General features: G+C 54.1%; 1 protein-coding gene across 3 annotated transcripts in view; it reads left to right on the forward strand.

Moving 5' to 3' along the window:
* Positions 1–13,519, forward strand: part of LOC116943297 (nesprin-1-like) — a 97,545-nt gene that overhangs the window by 43,359 nt on the left and 40,667 nt on the right. For all 3 annotated transcript variants that reach the window (XM_032956034.2, XM_032956036.2, XM_032956035.2), the window contains exons 29-36: positions 622–907; positions 1,750–1,844; positions 2,181–2,418; positions 3,320–3,517; positions 4,973–5,101; positions 5,735–5,899; positions 6,682–6,840; positions 7,710–7,876. In XM_032956034.2, the coding sequence (XP_032811925.2) occupies positions 622–907; positions 1,750–1,844; positions 2,181–2,418; positions 3,320–3,517; positions 4,973–5,101; positions 5,735–5,899; positions 6,682–6,840; positions 7,710–7,876 (1,437 nt within the window). The remainder of the gene's footprint in view (positions 1–621; positions 908–1,749; positions 1,845–2,180; positions 2,419–3,319; positions 3,518–4,972; positions 5,102–5,734; positions 5,900–6,681; positions 6,841–7,709; positions 7,877–13,519) is intronic.

Raw genomic sequence — 13,519 nt, forward strand, 5'->3', positions numbered from 1 at the left:
CGGTAGTGTAGCAGTTAGCGCGCCGCCCTACGAACCCGGGGACCCGAGTTCGATTCCAACACCAGTGACGATTTCCTGAATCGGCCCTGGGTCTCCCCTAGGGCGACTCGGTCTCAAATGAGTACCTGGTGCGTTGTGTTAACATCGGGGAGGCAAAGGCGGCCGGGCGTGGTGCTGGCCACACACCCCCTCGTGTGCACTGCTGACCTAATTAGGTGCTCGCTAACAGCACTTGCCCCAACAGTCTGTTAAAGCTATAGGTGGGATCTTTGTCTTCGGTGGTTATCGCACTGCGCTGTGAAAGGGAAGATCTGAAATGAATTCCCAGCCATAATTACTAGCAGCGCTTCGTGTCTCGGTGAGTCGTTCAGTATCTACAGTATGAGTAGTTTTCCCCAATGTCGAACACAGAGACATCAGCGCTTGTCCATCACAAAAGAAACAAACGAGGATCATTTCACGACGTTCGGTTCCGGGATGCGTCTTCGGGGTCGCGTCACCGCACGCTGTTCGGCGTGACGCGCGAAGTTTTTCACGCGTTGCTTTGCCCCGATGGCATCCGCCTGCATCATCATCATCATCACCATCTCTGCGCCCCCCCCCCCCCCCCCGATTCTGCAGCCAGCAACAGGGTCAGTGGCTGCAGCGACGGAGCTTCGTGAAGAAGTGCCGGTGCTGGAAGAGGCTCCTCCTGGAGATGGAGCAGAGCCTGGACGTGGAGGAGGCTCCCGGCCTGGAGGACGGCCGCCACGCCAAGGAGAACGGGCAGGCCGCTCGCGTGGACCTCGCCACGACCGGCGAGCGCTCGTCCCCGCTCGACCGCCACGGGGAGCGTCCCGACGCCGGCGGCGCGACGGCGCTCGGGGAGCGCTACGACAATCTGCTGGAGCGGCGGAGGACCGTGGAGGTGCGAGGATGCGTAGATTTTCTTTTGACGTGAAAGCCTTTGGCAGGAGGTTTGCGGCGGTGGTGGCGGTGGCGGTGGTGGTGACCGTGGCTGAGACTTCATCAGGATGCGATTGTGTCCTGAGGGCGGATTCTGAAATCATTCATCCAGCAGTGGATTCTATTCTATTCTTGCGCGTGATGGCAAGATGTTCAGGAGCGAAACGCCAATGTCGAGGTCTGTTAGCCACAAGGGGTTTCAGCGAGAGGTATTTTAATTTTGGTCTTTCTCCGTTGAAGGAGCACAGACTACAGTGGTTCACAATGTGGCCCAAAGTTCGGGTTGCTTGGCCACAATCACACGGTGGCTTGTGTTGAATGTATCTATATGGGTTTGTGTGTATCTCTGTGTGTTTCTACGTCTCTGGGGGATTTCTATGGGTTTACTGTATGGCCCATACTTTGGGTTGCATAGCCACAATTGCACTGCTGCGGCCTGTGTCTTAAATGTTCAATTCATGAAGGAGATGTGTATACCAGAACATCCACAGGCTTCATGAAGGCCTGTTGATGTTCTGATGCGGTTGATGGTTCCACCAGTGTCTTCGAGGCATTTCGAAGCCAGGAGGTGCGTTAAATGTCTGGCTTTGGAATGAGGCGTTTATTCTGGACATCCCCGTTGATCCACTCTGTTGGCTAGCAGCATCCTTCCGGATCTGGGTGAGATTCCAGGATGGTATCAACAGCAGCAGCAGAAGCAATCCTAAGAAGGGGGGATCGGGCTTTGAGTTGGCGGCGCGGTCGTTAATTCTAACAGTCGATTGATACTGGGCGACGGTGGTGGTGGTGATGGTTGTTCTTCAGTGTCTCCTGGTGAAGGTGCTGAGCCAGCAGGCGCTTGTGCAGGAGGTCATGCGGGAGGGCCGGGAGCTGCTCGAGAGTGGGCGAGCAGCGGACCGGTACGCTGGGCAAGGAGAACACGCAGGGACGACCCGACACTCGTGCACACGTGGCAACTCTGCGCATCTACGATAAAAATCGAGTACATTTAGTGCTTTGCACAAATCATCTTAATGTGCTTGGCAATACAGTATAAAAAAATATGTTAACTTATTATTATTAAAACCATTGAGACTACAGCCAATGGCAGCGTAGGGGGCAGCACTTTCCAACCCTCCCTGCCGCGTGAGAGAAATGTTCGTCACGTGACAGCCAAACCGATATTTTATTTCTCAGACAAATGGAGCGCAGCACCGCCGTTAATGCTCACACGTGTGCCGCATCTCACCACGTAGCTCGGCGCTCGGGCCCAAGCTGGCGCTGCTGGCTGTGGTGTGGCGCGGCGCGGTGCGGCGCACGCGGCACGCGAGGGAGGAGCTGGCGCGCCGCGCCGCGTCGTGGCGCCGCTACCTTGAGGCGGGCGCTGCCGCGCGTGACGCTCTGCACCGGCTGGAGGCCGAGGTGACGGAGCTGGAGCGGGGCAGCGCCGGCCTCTCCCATCCGCGGGTGGCCCTGCTCCTGGAGGACACGGAGGTACGGCCCGCCCAGAGCTGCGAGGTGGAACGGGAGGCGGCCCGCAGCCGCCGCTTAACCGCACTTGTTCCTGTGGCCCGTGCCTGTGCACGTACGTACGTGTACACGTCGGTACGTGTACACGTGCAGCCTTTTCAGTAGGCACGTGGCGGGTGGCCGCAGTCATCGGAAGAGGTATACATACCAGATGTGGTGTGCCGGATACGTAAATACAACCCTCCCTAGAGCTACACGTGGAACACACACAGGCCTCTTGTCAGCCCCTTGCTGGTCGAGAGGCTGGGATGTTATTTGAACATACTTCACCACACTGATCACTGTGGGTTGTTGAAATCAGGGGGGAATGCACCAAATCTCATCAGATCTCGGAAGCTTAAGCAGGTGTGAGCCTAGAAAGTGCTAGCGTGGGCGACCACTGGGCATAGCACAGGCGTCGTTGGCTGTCGCGGGCAACATAGAGAAACGCACCAAGATAGATTATTGTACAATACTATGCTGCCACGTCCATGTTCCCCACCTTCAAAAATGCGCACTCACCAACGTGGTGAAATAAGGATAAATAAACTCCCATAATCCACAGGCCCTCATCCAGAAATGGATTGACAAAACATTGACTCTATGACCAGCAGCTTAATTTCAGCCGTGCCCGACCTGGCCTACCAGCGACCCGGGAAATATATCCGCACGCGGCATGCCGCGTCCAGTATACCTCTCGCGACGGCTGTGGCTACTCGGGTCACGTGCCACCTATTTCAGCCTTTCCAGCAGCGATCCGCAGAGATATTCGGTGATAAATCAAACCCCGGGGTCTTGGCACTGGAGGTGAAATCCCCGACCCATGAACGATTCCCTCTGCACCCCGCCCCATCCACCACCGTACCGCGTGCCGTGCGTGCCGCAGGCCGTGACGCGCGCCACGCAGCGCACGCTGGGCGGCCGAGCGACGGCACTGGAGGCCGCTGCCGCGGCCGCGGCGCTACAGCTGGAGCCGGCGGCGCGAGGCCGCCTGCACCACGAGGTTGTTGCCGCACACGAACGGTGGAAGCAGGCCGGGCTTCGTCTGCACATCCTTCATCAGCGGCTCACGTGCAGCTTGCAGGTGCCGTGTGTGACGGGGGGGGGGGGAGAGGCCAGGGAGCGCAGAGCAATGAGAGGTGTCTGCAGCGATCCTATCGAGTTCGGAGACACCGCGTGGATTATGTAACGCTTTCCATCGTGCAGTCAGGAAATACCACGTTTATGTTTTTTTGCAAATACTTTCCCCAGTTAGGTCTGCCAAGTATTTGGGCGACCCTTTGATAAATCCCACTTGCTCTGGTGGTGCTGATATCTCCTGGCCACATCACAGCTCAATTGAGATTTTTTTTGCAGGTAATTTTTTTAATGTCGACCATAACACGGGCACACAGTGGCCTACTCTGGCGATTTACATCGCAGGATCTGTGAAAGGTTGATACAGCCGCAGTGTTAGCCAGGGTGGCCTGCCGGACTCGAACCACGAACTTTCCCAAGAAGCAGCGAAAGCACCACCACGTGACCATGTTACGCAACCCTAACCCCACAAAAAAATATATCGTGATTGAATCACAGGAAATGTCCGGTAAAACCCCGCACTTGTTTTAAACGGGAGCATTTTAAGTGGGATTACTTTTGACACGATCTGAAATTTACGTTAAAGGGAGTTTCATCATTTTCATTCCCAATTATGATTATCACACATTCAACAAAATCGTACTCAACTGTGTGTTCCTATATCAATGGCAATGCCAGACCTTTGACTGTCCAGGAGAGCGTCACTCTACAGGCTCTGCAGGGTATTCCTGCAACCGCACGTCTGTTGTTGTGGTCGTGGCGTCCGTCCACGTACTTCCCCCGTGGTAAACGGAGGGCCTCTGAAGATGCGCGAGGACGCGTGGCCAATTCTAAAAAAACCTCGCTTTCATGCCAAGCTGGCTGAATGAATAATTCAGCCGGATTGCTCGTCTTGTACATTTAATTAAAATCGCGGCTCGCTTTGAACGCAAACGAGCGGCAAAACGCGTGTGCCTGTTTACTCTCGCCAGAGCGCTCATCGCACGCAGTGGCCTCCCCGCAGAATCAATTAATCGCGCGTAATTGCTGCGATGCGTCTGCTGGGCGGCGGTCCGGGTGCTCCGTTAATTGAATCGTCGGCTTCTTAATGTGGCCAAGAGTTTTTTGCCTCGCACGTATTGCCGCGGCGGCGGCGGGGCTCCTCTGCAACTCGGCGTTGGCTGCTGTGGTTGCGGATGCTGCCACAATGCGATGGCGCGACGCCGTGGCTCGGCACGCTGAGCTCGCGATCCAAGCGGTCGCCGGTTCCATCTCCCGGCGCGGCAGTTTAAACAATGGTGCAAGTTTCTTGAAGGCCCACCCCCTCCCCCCCCCCCCCCTGCCTCTATCGTGCATGTGCGCGCGCGTTTGTTTGCGTGCGTGCACGTACGTGTGCGTTCGCTAAAGGTTACTTGCTCGGACGGTCTATTAAGGCTATACGGGGGATCTTTGTGTGCGTGTGTATGAATGCGTGGCCGAGCAGGAGAGGGAGGGCTGGGAGTGCGTGCTGGAGGGCTCTTTGGAGAAGCAGGCCCTGCTGCAGGAGAGGCTCTTCCTGCTGCTGCTGCCATCACAGGAACCGCAGCTGCAGGAGCAGCAGCTGCAGTGCAGGGTGCGCGTGGAGACGAGACGAACACCGCCACCACACCAATCATAACATGATGATTGCCGACTCGGCACAATGAATGCCGACTCAGCACGATGAATGCCAAGTCGACATTCATCGTAATGGCGAGACTGGCGGATCGCCAGTGAACGAACGGTGTTCATTATCTTAAAAAAAAAAAATTACTTGGTAGTAGGGTTTTAATTTGCTTGGTAGTAGCTGTATATGGGATTTGGTCTTTATATATTATTAATGTACAGCATTATGGGATGCTATTAGCATGAATGACGCTATATTTAAATGAAGTTATTATTATCTTTCAATGTTTGTGCCCGTGTCATCACGTGCTTGCGATGTATTAATCAACAGCAGAGTGAAATATTTCAGTTTAACACGTCGGCTTTCGCGACCAACACTATCCGTAATAAATATTTTTTTGGGTTAGATCTCGTAAATATAAATGCGTCGTTAAACCCGCCACACACCCGACACGGCCAATTAGCAAGGTTGAAAATTACTCTCTTGAAACATTTCAAGAGAGTAAAAGATTTTCCTGCACCGCGAGCGCCTTTTGCCGGCCTGCCGTTGAATGTGTCGCGCGGTGGCCAACGGAGACGTGACGCTGCGCCGTGTGCCCAGGAGCTGGAGCAGCTGGTGGGCGAGTGCACCGAGGAGCTGGAGGGGTTGGAGGGGCCGGAGGGGCCGTGCTCTTCCCTGGAGCTGCCGGCGTCGGACGAGGACCGCGCGCTGACGGAGGCCCGCGTGGCCGGCGTGCGCTGGCAGTGGGCCGACCTGCAGGACCAGGTGAGGGGCCACACCCCCGCGGCAGGCGGCAGGAAAGAGCGTTCCGGCGTTCTGAATCCGTCGGGTTTTCGGGGTCGCGCCGCATGACGTTTGGCGTCGTGTCCAACGTTGTGTTCCACATCCTGGGAGCTTCCTATTCGGTTGAAGAGGAAGTTCCTGGCCGGCCAAGCAAATGCCTAGTGCTCCAAGCAGCTCAAGGAAGTGCATTAGCTCAAATTCGAATTATACTATAAACATAATCAGCCAATCTAAACTTCTAATTAGTCCCTTTCATCCCTATCATATCTGCATTTATTTTCTCTCATCTCACTAAATCTTTGTCTACAATTCTCTTGTAACACTACACCTCTATCTCTCGTCTACATCTGTTCTGTCATCTTGCGCAGAGTTTTTTGCCGATGGCATCCAGCCAGGTGGCTCAAAGGTAGAGCACGGAAATCCTATTTAGGGGTTGACTCGCCCCATCATCCCGCGTCAACGTCAGTATGTCGAACTTATTTCGCACCGTACATGACCAACCGTGCTAATCGGAGGTGCGGGGGAAGAACAACAAAGATTTAACGAGTACCACTTTGTGGGAAATTCATCATCGGTTTTCTTACAAATAGACTCGCCCCTGCCGCAGGGACGGGACATTTCCACCACTGGGTCATCTTTGTAAATAGGAAATGAATCCTCGTTTGAGAAAAAAATTACTTCGAGTGCCCCCGAGGGGTGACCACCAGTGCCACGCACGCGCTCGTGACAACTCTGCGCGCGTGTATGCCCGCGGGGGCGTGCAGGTGAGCCGGCTGTCGCGCTGCGCGTCGGAGCGGCACGAGGAGTGGGAGACGTTCGTGAGGCGCGACTCGCGGCTCTGCGAGTGGCTCGTGCGCCTGGAGCAGGCGGTGTCGCGTGGAGGCGAGGGCAGCCTGGAGGAGATGCTGGGCTGGCTCGAGAAGGTGAGGCCCCCGGACGTGGGCCTCCCTACGCCCTGCGGGTCTGGCCAGGAGGGCTCATTTTGACCACACTTCACCACGCTGGTCAGCGTGAGTTTGTGCCGGCGGGGATATAGATTAACGGTGCAACGATGGATGTTGCTGCTGTGCACAGCATACGGCCCCACAGCCTGTAACACCCGTTGTACATGGTGGTCGTCCGTAGAAACACTCTCCAGGCTCAACGCAGCCTAGCTTTAGATATTTGATGAGATCGGTCCCATTCCCGGTCGTTTGCTCATCGGCTTCACCCTCCAGGGGAACCTGTCCCCTCCTGAGGGCCCTATCCACTTATCTCGAGCAGGAAACACATCAGCATTCAGCCAGGTCACTTGCGTCACTGCAAGGGCCTATTGCAGACATTGTATTTGTCTTGGGAAGTATTGAATTAGCAGTGCTGAAGCCGACACGTAGCTATCAGGGGACAAATGCATTTGCGCTTTTCGAAAAGTCGTTTTTGATCCCGCTAATAGCCACACAATGCAATACTTAAGTCTCGTTCGTATCGAATCGTCTTTATGAGGGTTATCGTGCCCCCTCCCTCTTGTTACAGGCAGAGAGCTAATACCTTCAACCTGAGATGGAAATCATCAATAATGGAAAAAAACAATATCAAGCAATATCCTTGGGGATGTTTGGACAATTTTAATTACATTTAAAAGTTATAGAGTGGAACACAGACAGACAGACGGACAGATTTAATGCGTCGGCACTTTCACCCTTAACATGGAAGCGTTAAACGTGACAATCTGCAGAATCTGCAGAGCCGTGATCTGCTGGTGCTGATGCTGCTGCTGCTGCCGCCGTGCGTTTTGCCGTGCGCTCCGCGCCAGGAGTGCAAGGACGAGGTGGAGGCGGCGGGCGACTGCTGGGCCCGGCTGCAGGCGTTCGGCAACCAGCTGGTGGCGGCGTGCGGAGCGACGCGCGCCGCCGAGATCAGCGACAGGCTCGGACGCACGGAGGACCGCTGGAACCACCTGCACTACTTCTGGGCCACCAGGTGAGACGGGCAAGCGAGCGCGCGCGACAGTTGCCACCTGCCCTGGCTTTTCCCAGGACAGGTGGCAACTGTCGTGGGGGAATATTTCGTGAGTCTTCCCGGATCGTTCACATCCGTCACAGCCGGTCCTGGCTCTTGTCGGGACTCGGCGATGCCCTCCTGTGGTCGGGGCCGGTATTTCACGCTTTGTGGGCAGGATGTTTGGTCTCTGGGGCGTCTCTGCTACCATCTTGTGGCAGCTTCTGAAAAAGGGAAAACAGACAAAGAGCGGCGTTATGCCCCCTCCCGTTCATTCGGAAATTGTTTTTTTACGTGAATCACAGCAGCAGCACTTCACCAACCTGCATTGAGCATCGTGGTAAACTATGGTCAAACACCTCCCATGAAGGACACGGCGTGGAGAGGCACGCCATCATCCAGCAGTGGGTTGACAAAGGGATAACAATTCTAGATTTGAAGCTTTCGTGACTGCAAGGATCCATACTCTTTGGTTCTATTCGTCTTCTGGACAGTCCAGTCCCTTCACCTGATGAAGGCCACTTGTGTTGTGGCCGAAACGTCGTGATTTTTTTTTTTTTTTTTTTTTTTTCCAAAGGGATAACAACCGTGATTGTTAATGCGTAGCACGCTGTCAGTGACCCACCCGGTCGAGTAACCGGTGAACAAAGTCACGTGGCCTGCAGTGCAAACCCAGCGTGCGGCGTCGGTGAGGACCGCACAGCCACGTGGTTTAGCAGCACCGCAGCAGCAGTCGCTCGTGCGAACAACTCTTCTTGCACGCGCGTGCAGCTCCGTGGCGACAGCGATGGCGGTGGTGGCGAGCGGTCGTCCCCGCGAGCCGCCGGGCCCTCTCTCGGCGCGTCGACTCGCCCTCCATCCCCGGCGTTGACGCCGATTGTTCGGTAGCGGCGAGCGGAAAACGAGGCCGTGCCGGCTGCGTTGCTCGAGCCGACGACGGCGGCGCGTGAGACGGCGCGACGCATCGGCCCTCGTTTAAGCCGCGTGCGGTGACGTGCGGGAGGCCCGCGCTGATCAGGCTCAGCCGTGGCGTGGGCGAGCGGCAGCGGGCGGAGGGGGGAAACGGTCGTCAGATTAGCGTTGGCATTGTGAGGGGAAGGGCATCGCATTACCTTCGTCTGTTTGTTTTCCTTGATTGTGAGCCGTGGATCCATGCTCGCGTCATGTTTCCAATCAAGGTTACGAAGAGCACACAGAGATGACACGTCGACACCTTTAGTCAATGAGGTGTTAGCAAGGCACGTGTTGCATGTGTATCAGTGTGTTCTGCGTTAGCAAGGCACGTGTTGCATGTGTATCAGTGTGTTGTGTGTTAGAGGGGGAGCGCTAGTGTAGCGTTTAGCGCGCTGCGCTATAAACCTGGCGCACCGGGTTCGATTCCCGCTCACGGCCAATACCAGTGACGATTATCTGAATCGGTCCCGGGCCTCCCCTAGGTCGACTCAGCCTCAAATGAGTACCTGGTGCAGTGTGTAAACATTGCCACTAGGGAGACAAAGGCGGTCGGGCGTGGTGCTGGGCACCCACCCCCTCGTGTACCGTTCCGGCCTTCATAGGTGCTCGCTAACAGCACTTGCCCCTACAGTCTATTAAGGCTACACGGGGGATCTTTGTCTTTGTGTGTTAGCAAGGCACGTGTTGCATGTGTATCAGTGTGTTCTGTGTTAGCAAGGCACGTGTTGCATGTGTATCAGTGTGTTCTGCATTAGCAAGGCACGTATTGCATGTGTATCAGTGTGTTCTGTGTTAGCAAGGCACGTGTTGCATGTGTATCAGTGTGTTCTGTGTTAGCAAGGCACGTGTTGCATGTGTATCAGTGTGTTCTGCGTTAGCAAGGCACGTATTGCATGTGTATCAGTGTGTTCTGTGTTAGCAAGGCACGTGTTGCATGTGTATCAGTGTGTTCTGTGTTAGCAAGGCACGTGTTGCATGTGTATCCGTGTGTTCAAGGCACGTGTTGCATGTGTGTCTGTTCTGCGTTAGTAAGGCACGTGTTGCATGTGTATCAGTGTGTTCTGCGTTAGCAAGGCACGTGTTGCATGTGTATCAGTGTGTTCAAGGCACGAGTTGCATGTGTATCTGTGTTAGCAAGGCACGTGTTACATGTGTATCAGTGTGTTCTGCGTTAGCAAGGCACGTGTTGCATGTGTATCAGTGTGTTCTGTGTTAGCAAGGCACGTGTTACATGTGTATCAGTGTGTTCTGCGTTAGCAAGGCACGTGTTGCATGTGTATCAGTGTGTTCTGCGTTAGCAAGACACGTGTTGCATGTGTATCAGTGTGTTCTGTGTTAGCAAGGCACGTGTTGCATGTGTATCAGTGTGTTCTGCGTTAGCAAGACACGTGTTGCATGTGTATCAGTGTGTTCTGTGTTAGCAAGGCACGTGTTACATGTGTATCAGTGTGTTCTTCGTTAGCAAGGCACGTGTTGCATGTGTATCAGTGTGTTCTGCGTTAGCAAGACACGTGTTGCATGTGTATCAGTGTGTTCAAGGCACGTGTTGCATGTGTATCAGTGTGTTCTTCGTTAGCAAGGCACGTGTTGCATGTGTATCAGTGTGTTCTTCGTTAGCAAGGCACGTGTTTTATATTGCGTGTTGGTGAGTTGTTATGCCGCAACAAGGCTCTGGAGTCCCTCGCCCAAATTTAAAATGTATCCTGCATGGTATCCATGCTGCAGCCTGCACCCTTCTGTAAGATGCAGTGGTTGAGAACCATTTATTGTGCCTTGCATTTCTTGTAACATATCACCCATAGAAGGTACATTTCCCGTCTTGCATGAAAAATGTTGTTTTTAACAGTCTCTGACAATAGCACTTTCTCATCTCTTGTCAGCGTTGGCATTGCCTACAAGTGTTTGTGTTGCTGTTCCAAATGGCGCAGCAGCCCCTTGAAGGCGTGCATCCTTGTTTACCCTCGGCACAGAGCTCCGTAGCAGAATGTCCTTTCCGTTCAAACGTCCGTGACTGGTCTAATGGGAAGAGCTGGAGAAAATCAGAGCACTTTCAACGTGAATCGGGCATTTAGTGAACTTTTCAGCTCCGGCGCTGAAAAAAAAAGCCGCTCGGATTGAGCAGAGTAAGTGGAGCAAGGTTCTTTTTTTAAACTGATTGGTTTTTACAGCTCAGCTCATTACCGCACTAAATTTAGCCGAGCCAGTGTGAACGGCGCTCAGCTCAAGGCACCAGTCGGGTCAAGGGGGACTGGCGCCCGTCGGAATAAAAGTCCTTCTCACGCCAGCTCTATCAGCAGTGTCCGCTGCCCCCCCATCGACTCGCCGTTGCTATGCAGAGGCACGAAATGCCTCGTACGTAAAGCAGTCAGCCTCCACAAGTGCTCTTCACCGTCAACATCTGCTCAAGGGTTTACCCACAGGCCCTTGAACGGAGTAGAAAACTGAAAAAGGCCACCCATGAGTAATGAACTACTGACCAGAATGTTTCACCAAACGTTGAAATAAAAAAAAAATAACTAAAAAGCAAAACGCGGTGCAGCCCTGTGATGGCTTGTTCACACAACTGCTGGGGGTTTGGCCTATTCTTCCACACTTTCCAGACATCTTGGAAGATGTGAGAGCACCCACACTTTATCCCACCACATACAATCTTGGAGGGGGGGGAGGGTGGAATTAAGACATTTGAACAATTTGCCAGGAGACGAAATTGAACGGGCGACCTCTTGACTGCAAGTCCAGCGTGCTGACCCTTGCACCGTGTTAGCAACCCACACAGGGATGGCATTAGTAGAGAAATAATTATTGTAGCAAGGAGGGTGGACGTAGAGCAGAAAAGAGGATGGCAAAAACTGAGAGTGGCTGATAACATCGGGACACCGGCACAACTTAAGACGGGAGCTTCAAGGGCAGCATAAGATCAGACGATCGCTGTTGACCTCTCACAGAGCGTTACTCGCGGGTCCCAGAGGGACGGCGAGAGGAGTTAACCCCCAACCGGGTTCTTAGCTCACATCCCCCTGACTTGAGGTTTTCGTCTCAAACTGCTGTGCCGCTCAAGATGAGCATCGGTACCGTTGTGAGGTCGGTTGCATCGGTCTGGTTGGCGGTTGTTTTGTCGGTGTGGTTGGTGGTTGATTTGTGGGTGTGGTTGGTTTATGGGTGTGGTTGGTGGTTGGCTTGTCAGTGTGGTTGTTTTGTGGGTGTGGTTTTGTGGGTGTGGTTGGTGGTTGGTTTGTGGGTGTGGTTGTTTTGTGGGTGTGGTTGGTTTGTGGGTGTGGTTGGTGGTTGGCTTGTCAGTGTGGTTGTTTTGTCGGTGTGGTTGGTGGTTGGTTTGTGGGTGTGGTTGGTTTGTGGGTGTGGTTGGTTTATGGGAGTGGTTGGTGGTTGGTTTGTGGGTGTGGTTTTTTTGTGGGTGTGGTTGGTTTGTGGGTGTGGTTGGTTTATGGGTGTGGTTGGTGGTTGGTTTGTGGGTGTGGTTTTTTTGTGGGTGTGGTTGGTTTGTGGGTGTGGTTGTTTTGTTGGTGTGGTTGGTTTATGAGTGTGGTTGGTGGTTGGCTTGTCAGTGTGGTTGTTTTGTGGGTGTGGTTGGTGGTTGGTTTGTGGGTGTGGTTGTTTTGTGAGTGTGTTTGGTGGTCTGTTTGTGAGTGTGGTTGGTTTGTGGGTGTGGTTGGTAGTTGGTTTGTGGGTGTGGTTGGTGGTTGGTGTGTTAGTGTGGTTGGTTTGTGGTTGTTGGTGGTTGGTGTGTAGGTGTGGTCGGTTTGTGGGTGTGGTTGGTTTGTGGGTGTTGTTAGTGGTTGGTGTTTAGGTGTGGTTGGTTTGTGGGTGTTGTTCGTGGTTGGTGTGTCGGTGTGGTTGGTGTGTAGGTGTGGTTGGTTAGTGGGTGTTGTTGGTTTGTGGGTGTGGTTGGTTTGTGGGTGTTGTTAGTGGTTGGTGTGTAGGTGTGGTTGGTTTGTGGGTGTTGTTGGTGGTTGGTGTGTCGGTGTGGTTGGTGTGTAGGTGTGGTTGGTTAGTGGGTGTTGTTGGTTTGTCGGTGTGGTTGGTTTGTGGGTGTGGTTGGTAGTTGGTTTGTGGGTGTGGTCGGTTTGTGGGTGTGGTTGGTTTGTGGGTGTGGTTGGTGTGTAGGTGTGGTTGGCTTGTGGGTGTTGTTGGTGGTGTGTCGGTGTGGTTGGTGTGTAGGTGTGGTTGATTAGTGGGTGTGGTTGGTTTGTGGGTATTGTTGGTGGTTGGTGTGTAGGTGTGGTTGGTGTGTGGTTGTTGTTGGTGGTTGGTGTGTAGGTGTTGTTGGTTTGTCGGTGCAGTTGGCTTGGCTGCCCTCTCTTGGATGCTACTCCGCAATGGTGGCGAAGGCTCTGCCACACAGCCAGCAGCGTGAGCTCTTCCCCATGGCCCCCGGGGAGCATTGCCGCGCCGGAGCTCTTGACGCCTCTCGTCGATCGGCACCTGCCACCCGGCTGTCAATCGGCATGGACTCGCGAAACTGCGCTCGCCGCGTTCCACGCACGCGGGCGCCTCTCGCGTTCGTGGGGCCCCGGAGGGAACGTGCGAGGGGCCTTCAGCTGCAATGCAGGCACGAGGACAGAGCCAACAACATAAGTCCCCTGATTACCCTGAGTCGTACGACGCTGTAGCCGGTGGGGTGGAGTTTTGGGAAGTTTGACGATATCCTCCGTG

This window comes from Petromyzon marinus, chromosome 17 (genome assembly GCF_048934315.1).
Source record: "Petromyzon marinus isolate PM22_M1 ecotype Great Lakes invasive population chromosome 17, UKy_Petmar_22M1.pri1.0, whole genome shotgun sequence".
NCBI lineage: Eukaryota > Metazoa > Chordata > Hyperoartia > Petromyzontiformes > Petromyzontidae > Petromyzon > Petromyzon marinus.